At 50.2% G+C, this 18,031-nt stretch overlaps 2 protein-coding genes across 5 annotated transcripts; both read left to right on the top strand.

The window, feature by feature from the left end:
• The first annotated feature begins 3,427 nt into the window (after positions 1–3,427).
• TTC36 (tetratricopeptide repeat domain 36) lies at positions 3,428–6,557 on the top strand. The gene is made up of 3 exons (XM_059182377.1): positions 3,428–3,625; positions 4,752–4,940; positions 6,263–6,557. The coding sequence occupies exons 1-3, from the start codon at positions 3,511–3,513 to the stop codon at positions 6,523–6,525; spliced, it is 567 nt and encodes a 188-aa protein (XP_059038360.1). The 5' UTR covers positions 3,428–3,510; the 3' UTR covers positions 6,526–6,557.
• Positions 6,558–6,939: 382 nt separating this feature from the next.
• On the top strand, positions 6,940–16,042 carry TMEM25 (transmembrane protein 25). Of its 4 annotated transcripts, none has more exons than XM_059182328.1 (9): positions 6,940–7,177; positions 7,304–7,397; positions 7,666–7,977; positions 8,427–8,717; positions 8,920–9,051; positions 9,361–9,391; positions 9,545–9,645; positions 9,778–9,864; positions 15,487–16,042. In XM_059182328.1, exons 2-9 carry the CDS (start codon positions 7,328–7,330, stop codon positions 15,594–15,596), a joined length of 1,134 nt encoding a protein of 377 aa, XP_059038311.1. In that variant the 5' UTR covers positions 6,940–7,177; positions 7,304–7,327; the 3' UTR covers positions 15,597–16,042. The 4 variants fall into 4 exon arrangements, with proteins under 4 accessions (XP_059038311.1, XP_059038300.1, XP_059038321.1 ...); XM_059182317.1 differs by having other exon boundaries at positions 9,775–9,864; positions 15,487–16,041; XM_059182338.1 differs by lacking the exon at positions 15,487–16,042 and adding an exon at positions 9,992–11,321 and having other exon boundaries at positions 9,775–9,864.
• Positions 16,043–18,031: the final 1,989 nt, after the last annotated feature.

Genomic DNA, 18,031 nt, shown 5'->3' on the forward strand with positions numbered 1-18,031 from the left:
TCGGTCACCTCGTCCCCTTGCCCTCTACCCACCAAGTCCTCATATCTGCAAAGAACCCACGGATCCCCCCGTGCCCTTTCGTGGGGCAGCCCGTTGAAACTGAAGCACAGTCTGACCACTCACGATAACGCAGATTCTTCTCTGCCTCTGTCGGCCACTGGGTTTCAGAGCAGTGCAGTCCAGTAGAGGGCAGGGCGCCCTTTTCTCCCACAAGAAGCCCATTCCTATGGAAGTCTAGCAAAGCAATACGACTCAGCCCTGCGCTCTCTGCCCCAGGACTCATGGCTCTGCTGTGCCTTCCACCCTGGGCTTCCTGTTCTTCCGTGACCTTAAGAACTGTGTCTGGTGGCTTTGCTGGAACATTGTCACTGTTTTTGCTGTCATGCAGGGAGCCCAGCACTGTGGCCAGGATGGCAGAGACTTCCTTGTCATCATGGAGAAGTGCCAGCAGGGGACTGGGGAAAAACACTCTACCCAGACCTCGACTCCCTTCCTCCTTTGCCCGTGAACAAGATACAGTGGCCCTAGGGGTTCCACTAGTATCTGGTTTCCTTTATTATTGCACTGTGTGAGGTTTTTTTGTAAATCCTTTTATTCCTTTTTTTTTTTTTTTTTTTTTTAAGAAAAAAACCTTAAGCTGCATTTGTTACTGAAATGATTAATGCACTGATGGGTCATGAATTCACCTTGAGAAAGACCCAAAGGCCAGTTGGGGTGGGGGAAACTCAGCTAAATAGACCTAGTTACTGCCCTGCTAGGCCATGCTGTACTGTGAGCCCCCTCCTCATTCTCTTTCTACCAATCCCGAACCCTGAGGCCAGGGGAGGGACCCACATCTCTCCTTCTCTTGCCAGCTGCAGATGGTTTGCCTTGCCTTTTCACTCCCTGTCAACCATAGAAATGAGTAATTCCTCTTCTAGCTCAGCCTTGAGTCCATTGCCAAAATTCAGCATACCTGCCAGCAACTTGGGAAATAAACTAAGGTTTCCCTACCAGAGGGAAAGAAGGCAAAACAAAAACAAACCGGCATATCTGTCTCCAAAACACCTGAGTTTGTTTTGAAAGTGACCAAGGGAATCTCCGCACATAAGTGCAGACCGAGGAACTGTGGTGGGTCATTCCCAGGAATCCCCCAAGGGGCATCCCGAATCCCTAAGGAGTCCCAGCTGCAAGCCTGGTCAGTTCTCCGTGAGCGAGCCAGCTCCTGGAGAGCTTTGCTGCTAGAACCTGTTGTGGCCGCATTTCCTGGTGGCCAGTGACAACTGTGTAGCCAGAATAGCTGCATGGCGCTGACCCTACGGCCGGAACTTGGTCCCTTGGCTCCCTCTGTTACCGTCCACCACCTCCAGCACAGCCCCTCCGGTTTTTAGACCAATCACCAGAATTAAGGGGGAAGCCCTGGCAGCTATACTCTAGAAGTTTTCAACCAGACTCCTTTGCCGGGATACAGTCCGCCACCCCGCTTGCCTCTGTCAGCCCCCCCGGCCAATGCAGTGAGCACCATGCAGTTCCCTTGATTTAAAACATACAACATTAAAGAAAAAAAAAAAAAAAAAAAAAAAGCAAAAAAAAATATATATATATCTTTTAATGAATGTATCTTTCTAAAGGACTGACATTCAATCAAATATCTGAAAATACTAAAGGTCAAAACCTTATCAGATGTTAACTCTTAAGTTTGATTTGGGATTTTTTTTTTTTTTTTAAACTAGAAATCAAGTTTGGGTGTTTCTTTTTTGTTGTTGTTGTTTTTTCTTCTTTTTAAAGGAAAAGCGGGTCATTGCAAAGGGCTGGGTGTAATTTTATGTTTCATTTCCTTCATTTTAAAGCAATACAAGGTTATTGAGCAGATGGTTTTGTGCCGAATCGTGAATACCAGTCAAGTCTCACACTCTGAAAACTTGCAACTTTTTTGTTTTGGTTTTCAAATAAATATAAATATGATATATATAGGAACTAATATAGTAATGCACCATGTAACAAAGCCTAGTTCAGTCCATGGCTTTTAATTCTCTTAACACTATAGATAAGGATTGTGTTACAGTTGCTAGTCGTGGCAGGAAAACATCAGTCTGGCGCTCCTCGGATCCTCCGAAGTTGGGGGGGGACCCAAACCGCAAGGGACAGTAACGCGGTCCGTTCCCAGGGTCAGAGAGGAACGCGGAAGTGGTGTCACCCGGATTTTTTCTGCCCATGAATGTTGCCAGTCAGTACCTGTACTCCTTGTTTCTCTATTTTTGGTTATGAATGTTGGGGTTACCACCTGCATTTAGGGGAAAATTGTGTTCTGTGCTTTCCTGGTATCTTGTTCTGAGGTACTCTAGTTCTGTCTTTCAACCAAGAAAATAGACTTGTGGTGTTTCTTTTATTGAACTTTTAACAGTCTCTTTAGTAAATACAGGTAGTTGAATAATTGTTTCAAAAGCTCAACAGATGACAAGCTTCTTTTCTAGAAATAAGACATTTCTTGACAACTTTATCATGTATAACAGATCTTTTGGTTTTTTTCCTTGTGTTCTTCCAAGCTTCTGGTTAGAGAAAAAGAGAAAAAAAAAAGGAAAAAAATGTGTCTAAAGTCCATCAGTGTTAACTCCCTGTGACAGGGATGAAGGAAAATACTTTAATAGTTCAAAAAATAATAATGCTGAAAGCTCTCTACGAAAGACTGAATGTAAAAGTAAAAAGTGTACATAGTTGTAAAAAAAAAAAAGGAGTTTTTAAACATGTTTATTTTCTATGCACTTTTTTTTATTTAAGTGATAGTTTAATTAATAAACATGTCAAGTTTATTGCTGCACACCATCAAGCTTTCTTTTGGCTTTGGGTGGGGTGGAGAAAGGGGTAGGGCGGGGGGAGCAGCAGGCAGTGGCCTGTGGCCTGATTGCCCAGCACTAGCCACCGCCCTCTCTTTGAAGGTGGAATCATTAAACCACTCTGCCTCGCCTCCCCGGCCCACCCCACAATGACTTTGCCTCACCTGCCGGGCCCACCCCACAAGGACTCTCCTACCAGGGTCTTCTTCCCCTGCTTATCACTGGTTTGTGTTCAAGACCTAATTAATCCTGAATATGAGGAAGGGGTCAGGAGGACAAGCAGCTTCACCTCCCACATATTCCCCCTTTTATTATCCTGTGGGCCATCAAGAGGCCTCCCTGACTGATTTCGTCTAGGAATATGTTAAAGGGAGAACCTGAACACCACCCTCTCTGCTTCACTCCACCTTGAGGCAGAAATTGGATTCATTTACTCTGTTCCATCTAACAGTAGGGTGGGGGTGGGAAGGCAGTTGAGGACTATTCATAAATATTCTGCCAAGCGAGGGTTGCTAACCCTGAGCCAAATGAGGTTGGGTTTGCACTACAGCCAAGGAATGGAAGACACTCCTCACAGGGGGTGGACCTCAAACAGAACCTCTGCCCTCCAGATAACTGGCCACCAGGCTCAGCCCCAACCCCTTCTTCCTCCCTCCTCTATCCTGATTCACCTTCTGGGATTTGGGAGTTGAGCACCATGGGGACTCCAAATGACCAGGCAGTGTTGCAGGCCATCTTCAACCCGGACACCCCATTTGGAGACCTTACTGGGTTGGACGTGGGAGAGGAGGTGGAGGAGGAAGTAGATGAAGGTGAGTTAGACCTTGGACTACAGCACTCCACACTGGCTGGCCTCAGGGGGGTGGCAGAGGATGGTGGTCCCACAAGGCCGCCCTTGTTCCATAACCCCTGGACGGTGATTGAGGCTGGAGTGCGAAAGGGCTGCTGACCCGTAGTGCACTGGTGGAGGCTTGGCAAGAGTTCCTCTACCAAAAGAAGCAAGTCGTGGTTTGTCTTATCCTTCAGCCCTCATATCTCTGAGCTTAACCTCACCATTTAACTACCCCCATAATCCAAGCTCAACTGTGCTGGGGGAGAGGGTGGAGGGATGCTCAACTCACATCTTTGTCTTAACAGGGCATTTCACTCCACACAGAATGGAAGGGCAGGGGTGGCTCGGTTGAATAGTTCCGACCTAAGTATAAAGAGCCTAAGCAAACCCAGCCCGGATCTAATCCCTCCACAGAGTGAATCCACTCCCCCACTCCCTGGCCCTTCCTTCAGTCTCTAATGGGACCTTATATCCCCACCAAGAATTTCTGTTTTTGTTTTTGTTTTAAGTAGGCTCCATACCCAACATGGGGCTTGAACTCATGACCCTGAGATCAAGAGTTACATGCTCTACCGCCTGAGCCAGCCAGGTGCCCTTCCCCCACCCCCATCAGGAATGACCCTTGTTTCTAAAGGAGGGAAGCCTAGGTTTTACAGAAACTTCAGTCTGAAAAGCTGAGGGATATGTCGGACATGATTTTCCTGACCCAAGTATGTCTTGGTGGTCTTCCTGTTGGAGGCAGTATAGTAGAACAAAATGGGGCCAGGTTAAGGAGCCAGGGAGACCTGGGTTCAAATCCAAGCTGTGCATTTAGGAGCTGTGTGATCTTGAGTAAGTCATTTAACCATGGGCTGAGTTTGGGCTTCATTCTCTTGGCAAGGAGCCGACCAAAGTCCCTTTCCCAGGTTCCTTTAAAACTTAGTGCTACCTCTCAGCCTTGGTGACCTCAGCTCCCTCTGCCCACAACACTGCGTCCGACTCCTGCTGGGATGGACATCCCAGCCCTGTTGGCTCCAGCTCGGGCCTCAGCTTTCTAAAGCCCAGAGGGTTTTGGCTTCTTGCTCTCCACCGCCTATCTGTCCTTCCTGCCTCCCTCCCCCAACCAGATGGAGTTTTCCCGCGAGCACAGTTGGAGCAGTCCAAGGCCCTGGAGCTGCAGGGGGTGATGGCTGCGGAGGCTGGCGACCTCAGCACAGCCCTGGAGAGGTTTGGCCAAGCCATCAGCCTGCTGCCAGAGAGGGCCTCTGCCTACAACAACCGGGCCCAGGCCCGCCGCCTCCAAGGAGATGTGGCAGGTGAGAGGAGATGACCCGGGGCTTCTGCAGGGGTCCCTGCAGTCCACAGACCAGAGCAGAAGTCCCTGTGGGGCTGGGAAATCCCTAAACTGTTCTGGAACCTATATTCTTACTTATAAGACACACCTTATGGGCCCTGCTAATCTCTTGGGGCAATTGTGAAAGTCAGAAGAGATTGAATTCCATTTGTTTATTTAACAAACATTTAATGAGAGTTTACTATTGTAAGCAGTGGACAAGGCACTTGAGAACAAGGATACAAGGCAGACTTCTTAGACCAAGCACAACGTGCAAGGCATCCAGCACTTTCCACATGAGCTATAGTAACTCAGTTGATTATCACTTCAACCCCAAAGGGTGTGTCCTGTTGTAACCTCCATTTTACAAAGAAACTGGAGCAGAGCTGGGATTTGAACTCCGGAGGGCAGGGCTCGAGTCTGTGCTCTGACTGCCCTGTGATACCACTTCTCAAGAAGCTCACAATCCAGGGCCGTGGGACAGATACATAACTCTAATTATGTGTCTAATAAGTTGAGAGGGTTCAGCATGGTATCTACCCCTGAGGGGTGCGTTTTATTGTATTTTTAATTTTTTAAAGATTTATTTATTTGACAGAGAGAGACACAGCGAGGGAGGGAACACAAGCAGGGGGAGAGGGAGAGGGAGAAGCAATCCTCCCACCGAGCAGGGAGCCTATTGTCGAACTCAATCCCAGGACTCTGAGATCATGACCTGAGCCGAAGGCAGATGCTTAACGACTGACTGAGACATCCAGGCGCCCCATATTTTTCATTTTTTTAAGAGATTTTATTTATTTTTTTGACAGAGATCATAAGTAGGCAGAGAGCCAGGCGGGGGGGGGGGCAGACTCCCCGCTGAGCAGAGAGCCCGATGTGGGGCTCGATCCCAGGACCCTGAGATCATGACCTGAGCTGAAGGCAGAGGCTTTAATCCACTGAGCCACCCAGGCACCCCTCCAGCTTGAACATTTTTAAAGCACAGGGTAGATGCTCAATAGCGTACTAGTGGAATACACTGCCTGCTACTGTGGGACCATGGGCCAGATTCATGAACTAGTGACCACTCAGAACCGTCCCAGCACCCGTCGTGTTTTGGTGTATTGGGTGGTGAAAGGCAGTAGGGACTTTAGTCCCAGCTCTGCCACTATAGACAGACTGTCCAGCCCAGGGCGAGTCTTGCCACCTTCTGCAATCTGCATCGGTGCGATGGGAGCAAGGATACTGAGAAGCAAGAGCCGGCGGGCTGGAGGTGGCCGAGCCCCGGGGCCGCCGTTCTGACTCTCCCGCCCGTCTGGCCCCCAGGCGCCCTGGAGGACCTGGAACGCGCCGTGACGCTGAGCGGCGGCCGGGGCCGCGCCGCACGCCAGGGCTTCGTGCAGCGCGGGCTCCTGGCGCGGCTGCAGGGCCGGGACAACGACGCCCGCAGGGACTTCGAGCGGGCGGCGCGGCTGGGCAGCAAGTTCGCGCGGCGCCAGCTGGTGCTGCTCAACCCCTACGCCGCGCTGTGCAACCGCATGCTGGCCGACATGATGAGGCAGCTGCGCGGGCCCTGCAACGGCCGCTGAGCCGCACCAATAAAGCTACTTGCTCTCCCCGACTCTCGCTGGTGTCTGCGTCCAGCCGCCGGCCCCCCAGCCGCAGGGCACTCCGTGGTCAGCCACGGTCCGGACACCGGGCGAGGGCGGGGCGGGTGTGGGACGGTGCCTGTGGGGGCGGGGCTGGCCTGCCGGGCTCGGGCGTTGATTGGCTCCGCCTGGCACCGCCCGGTCCCGCCGCGGACCGCAGCGCCCAGCAGACCTGAGCAGTCGCTCGTGCGGAGCGCGGGGCGGGCTTCAGGTGAGGCGCGCTGGGGGCGGGGCTGCCGCACGCTTCCCCCCCCACACCCGCCCCCGCCCGGACCCCCGCTGCTCCGGCCCGCCTCCGCCTGGTCCCGGGAGGGCGGGAAGCGGGCGTGGGGCTGCTGGATGGCAGGGGTAAGGGGCAAGGGAGGGACGGACCGGGAAGACGGCCCCTTTGGGGGAGGGGCGCCGCCCCGCGAGTCCGCGTGTGTGCGTGCGAGTGTCCGGCCCGGTGCGGGCTGCGCGGCGGCGTGCGGTCTCTGCGCCTGCGGGCCGGAGCCTGTTTGCCCCCGGGAGACGGCGCCCGGTTCTGCGCCCGTCGGTGTGTGCTGGCTGGGCTCCGGCCTTCGCCTGGGCGTCCTTGGCTTCGCCACTGCGGGTCAGTCTCCATCTGTGTGTCGGTGCACGGTTTATTTTTGTTTCTGGAGAGAAAATTCCTAGAGGAATCCCCGAGCCTGCCTGCGGTCACCGGCTCACATCGAGGCCCACCCCCTTGTCTCGGCAGCCTGGGGCCTAGGCCTGAGGGACCATGGCACTACCTCTGGGCCCAGCTGCCCTCCCGCACTCGCTGCTGCTCCTGCCAGCCCTTCTGAGCTCAGGTACACCCCCCTTCACCCCTTGGCGAAGCCCTTCTGGGGGCAAGCCACTCTCTCCCCTCACCTTGGGTTTGGATACCTACTTCAGGCCCCAGAGCACCAGAGCTGGGTTCCCTTCACCCACCCACCCACGGCCCAGCCAGTTCCTCGTGAGCGACCCTAGGTGCTCCGGCTCTTGGTCAGTTGCCCCTCCGTAACAGGATGTCATGCTGGTCACAGACCGGTTCCACCCCTCCCCCAGCTCTCCCCAGAACCCCCTGCTGTGTTCCAGGTTGGGGGGAATTGGCACCAGAAATTGATGGTCAGACCCGGGCGGAGCTGGCACTTCGGGAGAATGAGCAGCACGCCTTCACCTGCCGGGTCGCAGGGGGGCCTGGAACCCCCCGATTGGCCTGGTACCTGGATGGACAGCTGCAGGAGGCCAGCACCTCAAGACTGCTGAGCGTGGGCGGGGAGGCCTTCTCCGGAGGCACCAGCACCTTCACTGTTACTGCCCAGAGGGCCCAGCATGAGCTTAATTGCTCCTTGCAGGACCCCAGCAGTGGCCGGCCAGCCAATGCCTCTGTCATCCTCAATGTGCAATGTGAGTGCCCCTGAGGTGGGCAGGGACAGAGGTTCCCTGCCTAAAGACCCCCAGCAGCCACCAGGCAGGTGGTCTGATAGAGCCCTTAACAAACACTTAAGCACTTTGCAAATATTAACTCACGTTATCCTCAGGGTATTCCTGTGAGGTAGTTATTCTGGTTAACCCCATTTTACAAGTGAGAAAACTGAGCCACAGATTGGTTAAGTATTATGTCTGCAGTCCTATAGCTAGTAAGCAGAGCCAGGATTCAAATCCAGATATTTTGGTTTTAGTGATTTTACTGTTAATCACTGTGAAATGCTGCCTCTCAGGGAGACCCAGCCATCCTGTTTCCAGTGCCCCCTTGAGAAGAGGTCCAAGCTCCTGGCTCCCTTCTGGGTTTGGGAAGAAAGGGCAAGGAGTCTGAGGGCTGTGGTGAGAGTATATTGGCTTCTGCTTTGCACCAGTTAAACCAGAGATTGCCCAGGTTGGGGCCAAGTACCAGGAAGCTCAGGGTCCAGGCCTCCTGGTTGTCCTTTTTGCTCTGGTGCGTGCCAACCCCCCTGCCAATGTGACCTGGATCGACCAGGATGGGCCGGTGACTGTCAACGCCTCCGACTTCCTGGTGCTGGATGCCCAGAACTACCCTTGGCTGACCAACCACACTGTGCAGCTGCAGCTCCGAAGCCTGGCCCACAACCTCTCTGTGGTGGCCACCAATGACGTGGGTGTCACCAGCGCCTCGCTTCCGGCCCCGGGTGAGCATTGCCAGCAACTGGCCCAACACAGCCTCAGGTGGGGGCAGGATCACAGTATAAAAATGAGAAGACTGTTGCCCTCTGGGTGAGTCTTGTGAATGGGCTATGCTGACCACCTTGGGCAAGGACAGAATGGTACCTGTGGCATCTCTGAGGTGGGGGCCCCTGCCCACTTGGAACCTAACCAGAGATCACCTTGCAGGGCTTCTGGCCACCCGAGTGGAAGTGCCACTGCTAGGCATCGTTGTGGCTGGAGGGCTTGCACTGGGCACCCTGGTGGGGTTCAGCACCTTGGTGGCCTGCCTGGTCTGCAGGAAAGAGAAGAAGACCAAAGGTAGGGCCAAAGCAGTGGGGTGGGGGGTGAGGGTGGCTGAGGAGCAGGGAGAAGGAGAGGGAGAAGCAGCAAGGGCAGTACGTGGGGCTGGGCAGGATAGGTCATCTCTGATGAGTGGCAGAACGGGTCTTCCTGGGCATGTCCATGGGGAAAACCCGATGCAACTCAGCAGGCCTGGGCACTGGGGACCCATTCTGTCCCGAAGCTAGGAGAGATCCCTTGCCTGAGGGTCCTGGGTCTGAAAGGGCATAGGGGCAGAGCCCCGAGAGGGTGGGCTTCCTAAGAAGTGTGTGGTTTCTTTCTCCCTAGGCCCCTCCCGGCGCCCATCCCTGATCTCTAGGTAACTTCCTGGGGCTGGCTGGCTGGGCTGACCTGAGATACAGCATGGGGACAGCTGGAAACCGCGGGTCTCCCTAGTTCTGGAAGGGGCCCCAAAGCAGGAATCTGGGCCTGCTGGAGCCAGGGCACATCCCAGGCTCTGTCTGCCCTGTAGTGACTCCAACAACCTGAAACTCAACAACGTGCGGCTGCCACGGGAGAACATGTCCCTCCCGTCCAACCTTCAGCTCAATGACCTCACTCCGGATTCCAGAGGTACACCCTCTGTCTGCCCTAACTTCACCTTCAGAGGTGCTTCTGAGGCAAAGAGAGATCTTGGTACTTGAGGAATTAGGCCCTATCAGGCACACTACTCATCCTGGGCATCCACCCTGTGTCACCCAGCAGGGAAGCCAGTTGATCGGCAGATGGCTCCGAATAACAGCCGGCCGGAGCTGCTGGACCCAGAGCCTGGCGGCCTCCTCACCAGCCGAGGTACTGGGACATGGGCGCGCCCCCACCCCCAAGCCCTGATGCTTCTGCCGGAGGCCTCTTGAGTCTCCGTGGGCAGCTTCCAGGCGGTGAGGCTCACTGCGTCTCACGGGCATCTTTGCCCCTGCAGGTTTCATCCGGCTCCCCATGCTGGGCTATATCTATCGAGTGTCCAGTGTGAGCAGTGATGAGATATGGCTCTGAGCGGGGCGAAATGGGGGGTACCTTCTTGGCTCCTGGGCACCCCCCCCACGGCCACCTCTGCCTGGCCCTATTGCCACTGGGAAGAGGTCATGCCGCTGCTGCTTTGGCTTGCCCTCCTGGTTGAGGCACCCTCTGTGTCATCCACATGACGTTTGTCACTGGGATTTGACCCTCAGGGGCACAGGTGTCTTGGCAGAGCCACCATCTGGACCTCAGCCCCTTGTTCTACCTTAGGTAGGGGGGCCTTCAGGCTCGTGCACCCCGGCAGCTGGAGCTCTTTATGCAGGTGTGTGTGCGGTTGTCTGGCCTCTGAGTGTGGTCTGGCCCTGCCGGCCTGGGCCTGCTTTGGGCCACACACCAGTAGTCGTAGCACTTTGTACAGCAGGCACAGGACATTCCTGGTGGGGGGGCAGGGAGGGCCCTGCATGTCTTCAGTTTCCTCCCCATGCTGTGCAGCTTTGTTCCCTCAGGGAAAATTTAGGACCCTGATAGCTGTATCAAACCAAACTGCCCTTTGCACGGAAACCAACCCCTGGCCCAGGGGCAGGGGCCAAGCACAAATTTTGCTGCATACCTCTTTGCCCTTCTCTTGTCTCCGTCTCCTCTTGGGCATTGTATATTATACTTTGGACCTTCTGCATTTCTCCACTGGGCACTAGACTTCTCCATTGACCTAAGCCTGGCGGTGCCAGGGCCCGGTGTTAGCACAAGTCAGGAGGAAAAGAGGGAGGCAGGAAGTCCAGTGGCACCCCCAGCAGCACGTAGCTATGCATCTTTTTCTTATGGTGTTGGCACTTTAAGCACATCCCCTTGGTAGGGGGTTAGGGAGCACTGCAGGGCCTTCTCTGTGGCTTCCCCAAGTCTGGCCTTCCTCTGATTCACTGTGAGTGCCCTGAGCCCTCAACCTATTTTCACAAACCCCCACCATGGGACCCCATTGACCAGCCCCTAACTGCCTCATCAGCAGGAAGGCCCACTCTTCCTGTGCCACCGTTGGTTCTTCAGGGGCTGTTGATAGTGGCACATTATTTGACAGAGCTAGAAGCTTTTAGGGCAACATGGAAAAAGAGGGGGGAACCATGTACCCCAAAACAATGTAAGAATTCTTTGGAAAGCAACATGGAAATAGCAAATTATTATAGTGCAGAGTATATTTTTCCCTTGTTGATAACTTGTTTTATAGTTTTTTTCATGTTACTGCCTAGGACAGTGCTGAGCACACAATAAATTTAATAAATTTGGCTGAGTGAATGTTACATGTCTGTTTCATTTCTTCATAGATGGTTCTAAAACGAAATCTTTATATCCTACAGAAAATAGGGGAAACACCTGTGTACCCACTACTCAATTCTGTTGAATCGTCTCATTTTACTTTGCTCCAGAACTTTTATTTTTAAAAATGAATAATGCTATTTCTTTAATTACACTGTTCTCAGTGGCAGGGCTGGCTTTTTTGCTTTCGGGAGTGCCAGAGCAGGATTAGAGGGACAGAAGGCTCATTCTAGGCTGTGATTTTAAAAATAAATAAATAAATAAATAAATAAATTCTGGAGAATTGTACGGGGGGAAAAAAGACTAGAAATGAGAGGAGATTTTTTTTTTTTTTTAAGATTTTATTTATTTATTTGTCAGAGAGAGAGAGGGAGAGCGAGCGAGCGAGCATAGGCAGAGTGGCAGGCAGAGGCAGAGGGAGAGAAGCAGGCTCCCTGCCAAGCAAGGAGCCCGATGTGGGACTCGATCCCAGGACACTGGGATCATGCCCTGAGCTGAAGGCAGCTGCTTAACTAACTGAACCACCCAGGCATCCCATAGAAATGAGAGGAGATTTTTGAGGACAAATTTATATGCTTTTCTGAGCAACAGGTTGACTTGGCTTGCATAGCTCTGGGTTTTCTTCCCCGCTCTCTGGCTTCTCTCTTGTTCAGTAGGGTGTCTGCTCCATGGAAGTGGCCTAGGCCACTGCCCCAGACTCTACTGGTTTTGCCTGTAAGTGGCTTTGTGGCCCCAGAACGTTTAGAAGCCAGGGTGTGTCTCTGGTGATGGGCGTCCACTGTTTCCTTTGAGAGGTCCTGGAGCCCCTTCCTTGGTGGTTCTTTGGCAAGGCTACAAGCCCTGTGCTCCTCTCAGCTGCTCCCACCTTTCAGCAAAAAGGTGGGTTCTTTGGGCAAATCCATCCTTGCAAGTATTTGTTTGTAAAGGAGTGGACTTTGAAACTAGTGTTCCAGTTCTCCCTCAGATCAGAATCCTTGTCCCTTTGTCGAGTCCCGGACACCTTGGAGAGTTTGATGAAAGGTAAAGACTCCTTTCTGAGAAATGGAGATGGAGAAGGTCTGCTCACTCTGCAGGTCAAAGCCCATCAAATTACAGCTTGGGCGAACCTTGAGAACATGCTGAATGAAAGCAGCCAAATCCAAGAGACCATTTGTGACTCCATTTTTGTGAAATGCCCAAAATGGGCAAATCTGCAGAGACAGAATAGGTTCGTGTTGTCTGGGACTAGAGGGAAGGAAGAATGGGGAATGGCTGCCAGTGAATATGGGGTTCTTTTGGGGGTGATGAAAATGTTCTAGAATTAGTGGTGATTGATGCACAATGTTGATAACTTGTTTATCAACAGATCAGAAATCACCCAACTATACACTCTATAAGGGTGAACTTTATGAAGTACAAATTATGTCTCAATAAAGCTGTACTTTGTTTTAAAATTTTATCTTTTAATTTTTTTAGGATTTAAAAAAAATATTTTTTTAATTTATTTGACAGACAGAGGTCACAAGTAGACAGAGAGGCAGGCAGGGGCGGGGGGTGGGGGGGGAAGCAGGCTCCCTGCTGAGCAGAGAGTCCGATGTGGGGCTTGATCCCAGGACTCTGGGATCATGACCTGAGCCGAAGTCAGAGGCTTAACCACTGGGCCACCCAGGTGCCCCTAGGATTTTTTTTTTTTATCCATTTGAGAGAGGGAGAGGGAGAAGCAGCCTCCCCACCAAGCAGGGAGCCCGATGGGGGGCTTGATCCCAGGACCCTGAGATCATGACCTGAGCCAAAGGCAGAGGCTCAACCATCTGAGCCACCAGGTGCCCCTGTACTTTTTTTTTTAAGTGTACTCACTCCTCACTCCCCAACATGGGGTTCGAAACTCATGACCCCGAGGTCAGGAATTGCATGTTCTACCAACTGAGCTAGCTAGGCACCCCAATAAAGCTGTAGTTTTAAAAACCATCAAGTAGTTGTTGCACCTGGGTGGCTCAGTTGGTTAAACATCTGCCTTTGGTTCAGGTCCTGACCCAGGGTCCTGGGATTGAGTTCGACATTGGATTCCCTGGTCAGTGGGGAGTCTGTTTCTCCCTCTGCCTCAACACGGCACCATCCCCGCTAGTGCTTTCTTGCTCTTTCTCAAATAAATAAAACATATTTTTTAAAGATTTTATTTATTCATTTGAGAGAGAGTACAAGCAGAGGGGGAGACAAAGGGAGCAGGGAGCCAGATTGGGGCTCAATCCCAGGACCTGGAGACCATGACCTGAGCTGAAGGCAGACACCCAACCATCTGAGCCACCCAGACACCCCATAAATAAAATACTTTTTTAAAAGTCATCAATGGTAACTTGATTTGTACATTTCACTATAAATTTCACCTGACAAAAACATAAATATTGAATTCCAGGTAATTATATGCATGCCAAAGTGTTTAGGGGTAAAGTACATTGATGTCTGCATCTTCCTTTGGGATGTATCCAAAAAAAAAGATACATAGGGACACCTGGGTGACTCAGTTCCTTAAGCTTCTGCCTTCAGCTCAGGTCATGATCTCAGGGTCCTGGGATCAAACCCTGCATCAGGCTCTCTGCTCAGGGGGGAGCCTGCTTCTCTTTCTCCCTCTGTGCCTCCCCCTGCTTGTGTTCTCTCTCTCTCTCTGTCTCTCTCAAAATTTTTTTAAAAAGTTAAAAATAAAAATAAACTTTACTCCATTGTGGGGTTCAAACTAACAACCCCGAGATCCAAAGTCTCATCTCATAATTACTGACTTGAGCCACCCAGGTACCCCCCCTTAGGTACTTAAAAAATTTTTTTAATTGTTTGTTTGAGAGAGAGGGAGAGAGAAAGTATGAAGGGAGGGGCAGAGGGAGAGAACTGACTGCTGAGCACGGAGCCTGAACCAGGGCTTGACCTCACACCCTGAGATCATGACCTGAGCTGAAATCAAAGAGATGATGCCTAACTGACTGAGCCCTCCTAGGCACCCCCCTTAGGTACTTTTTTTAAAAAAATTGAAGTATAATTAACACAGAGTGGTATATTAGTTTCTGGCATACAACATACTGATTTAACAATTCTATACATTATTCAATGGTTATCCAATTTGTTGGCATACAGTTGTTTATAGTACTCTACTTTTTATTTATTTTTTAAGATTTTATTTATTTATTTGACAGAGAGAGAGTGAGTGAGGGAACACAAATGGGAGGAGTGGGAGAGGGAGAAGCAGACTCCCCCCGATGTGGGGCTCGATTTCAGGACCCTGGGATCGTGACCAGAGCCAAATGCAGACTGTGACTGAGCCCCCAGGCACCCCCCAGGTTCTCCTCTGTTTTTTATTCCTGCGGAATTGATAGTACTATCCCCACATTCATTTCTGATTTTAGTTATTTGAATCTTTTTTTTTTTTTTTAGACAATTTGGCTAAGGCTTTTCAATTTTTTTAAACGTTATTTTTGTCTCTTTTTCTTTAATTTTTAAAAAAGATTTCATTTATTTGAGAGAGTGAAAGTAAGAGAGATCACAGAGGGAGAGGGAGAAGCAGACTCGCTGCTGGGCAGGGAGCCCAACATAGGGCTCAATCCCAGGACCCCGAGATCATGACCTGAGCTGAAACCAAGAGTCAGATGCACAACCAGCTGAGCCACCCAGGCACCCCTATTTGAGTTCTTTTTCTTTAAATGCAAATTCCCCCTCCATGCGCTGCTTTTGCTATATATCCTGTAAGTTTTGGTATGTTTTGTTTTAATTTTCATTTGTGTCTAAGTATTTACTAATTTCCCTTGTGATTTCCTATTTGACTCGTTGGTTAATACTGTATTCTTTGATTTCCCCAGATTTGTGGGTTTTTCAATTTTGCTTCTGTTATTCTGACTTCATCTCATTGTGGTCAGGGAAGATACTTTGTATGATATTTACCTTTTAAAATCTATTGCGACTTTAACTTGTGGCCTAAAATATCACCTGTCCTGAAAAATGTCCAGTGGACACCAGAGAAGTATGCTGTTGCTATTGGGGAGGTTGTCCTGCCCGTGTCCATCAGAGCTGGTTGGTTCACTTTGCTGTTTAAGCCCTTTGTTTCCTTATTTACCTTTTGTCTCATTGTTTTATCCATTATTGACAGTGTGGTATTTTTTTAAAGGATTTTATTTATTTATTTGACAGAGAAAGAGCACAAGCAGGCAGAGTGGCAGGCAGAGGGAGAGAGAGAAGCAGGCTCCCTGCCAAGTAAGGAGCCTGATGCAGGACTCAATCCCAGAACCCTGGGATCATGACCTGAGCTGAAGGCAGAGGCTTAACCCGCTGAACCACCCAGGCGTCCGGATAGTGTGGTATTGAAGTTCCGAGCTATTATCATAAAACTATTTCTTCCTTCCATTCTGTCAACTTTTGCTTTATATATTCTGAGGGTCTGTTATTAGGTGTGTAAATGTTTATACTTTGTATAGCTTCTTGCTGTGTTCATTGTTCCTCTTGTAGGTCTCCTGATTTCATGGAAATCTGTAACAGCAGTTCTCGAATTTGTCTGTATATGGAAATAATCTGAAGAGCTGAGGAAAAATATGGATTCCTGGGACGCCTGGGTGGCTCAGTTGGTTAAGCAGCTGCCTTCAGCTCAGGTCATGATCCCAGCCTCCTGGGATTGAGTCCCACATCGGGCTCCTTGCTCCGCAGGGAGCCTGTTTCTCCCTCTGCCTCTGCCTGCCACTTTGTCTGCCTGTGCGCTCTCTCTCTCTCTGACAAATAAATAAAATCTTTAAAAAAAAAAAAAACAGGATTCCTGTATCCTACCTGCGAGATTGTGATTTAAATTAGTCTGGTGTGTCGTCTGAGAAAGGAAACCTCTCTTTTTAAAAGATTTTATTTATTTATTTGACATGCACACAGAACAAGCACAAGCAGGGGGAGCAGGAGGGAGAGGGAGAAGTAGGCTCCCTGCTGAGCAGGGAGCCTGATAAGGGACTCGATCTCAGGACTCTGACTCTGAGATCATGTTCTGCTTTTTTTTTTTTTTTTTTTTTTTTTAGATTTTGTTTATTTGAGAGAGAGTGAAAAAGAAAGAGATTACAGAGAGAGGGGGAGAAGCAGACTCATTGCTGAGAGAAGAGCCCAATTCGAGGCTCTATCCCAGGACCCTGAGATCATGACCTGAGCCAAAAGCAGAGGCTTAACCCACTGAGCCACCCAGGCGCCCCTAGTCTATGAGTATTATTAATTTTTTTTTCCTCCTTAGCTTAGCTGCTTTGTTTCTCTGATTTACTTTGTTCTGCCAGTTTTAGTCTTTATTTTTCTGGCTTTCTTCAAAGTCCAGAGATCCCCGATTGTACATCCATGTTTAAAATGAGAGTTGCAAACAGGTGTACAAACACAAGAATGACATAACCAGAAAAGCGATTGGAAACTGATGGGGAGGTTGGGACCTGAACATGTGCTTATAGACTCCATGTCAGTATCTAAAGGTCTTTTCTCTTTGGCTGGTCCGTTTGCCGAGAGGACTTTTCCAATAATCTGCTTTGGAGGTATAAATAAGCATGGGAAAGGGTGACTGTCTCATTGCTCACTCTGTTTTATCCATTTCTTTTAAATATGGCCCCTTATGGCTGTCCTCATAGTGTCTTGGTGTTCTCATGTCCAGAGCCTCCCTGGTTCAAAGGTGACTATCTTCTGTTGGGACAGAAGAGATAGGGTTCTGCGGTGTGACATGGCTCACTTCTTACCAGTTTCTCTGTCTCTCTCCTCTGTAGGTAAATTTCAGACCCCCCCACCCCCTTAAATTAGTTACCACTTATCCTTCCAAAATTGTTGCTGCATAGTCTCTTGTCATTTCCTTTCCTATTACCTATCCTTGCTGGTCTGTATCTTTTTCAAAATTATTATTCTTGGGGCACCTGGGTGGCTCAGTGGGTTAAAGCCTCTGTCTTCAGCTCTGGTCATGATCCCAGGGTCCTGGGATTGAGCCCCGCATTGGGCTCCCTGCTTGGCAGGGAGCCTGCTTCCCTTTCTCTCTCTCTGCCTACTTGTGATCTCTGTCAAATAAAACAGTAAATAAAATCTTTTTAAAAAATTATCCTTACATCGTCATTGTATAGGGTTAAAGGAAGGAGTGAAGATAGAAATATGATGTTCAATGTTTGTTTATTTCGAAGTGTTGAGAGCCTACCATCAGCAGAGAAGGAGGAGGACACTTCCGGCTGGGGAAATAGCCAGCATAGAAGTTTGGTTAGAAGGGGGACTTCCTGAATCCCCGGTAGAGCCTGGCAAACAGATTGGTTTTTCAGTTTGCCTTGAGGGATTATGGAAAATGAGGATCTACAGGTAGGGAGAAAGTGGCCAAATGCAGTCTTCAGAGGCCCAGTTGAAAATTTATACTTAGTAATATAATTACTACATATGACATTTTGGGGCACTTAATCTTTCTCATAATTTTACCCACGGGACGAGCCTCACAGTTAATTAGTTTTTATTGTAACTGTTTCATAGCTAGGTTAACTGAGGTATGGAAGTTACTGGCTTTTTTCTAGGGCCACAGAGCAAGGAGCCAATGGGGAGGAAGGACAGGCGTTGAGGCGGAGAGAGGTGCGCAGGCAAGCCGTGTCTGGGTCGGTCGCTGGACGGTGGTGCTGGAACAGGGAGGTAAGCTAAGGCTGCGGCATAACAGTGCCTTTGGCAGGAAGTACCCTTGATCTGTGTGACTTGCAGATTCTGCCTT

This window comes from Mustela lutreola, chromosome 1 (assembly GCF_030435805.1).
Source record: "Mustela lutreola isolate mMusLut2 chromosome 1, mMusLut2.pri, whole genome shotgun sequence".
Taxonomy (NCBI): Eukaryota; Metazoa; Chordata; class Mammalia; order Carnivora; family Mustelidae; genus Mustela; species Mustela lutreola.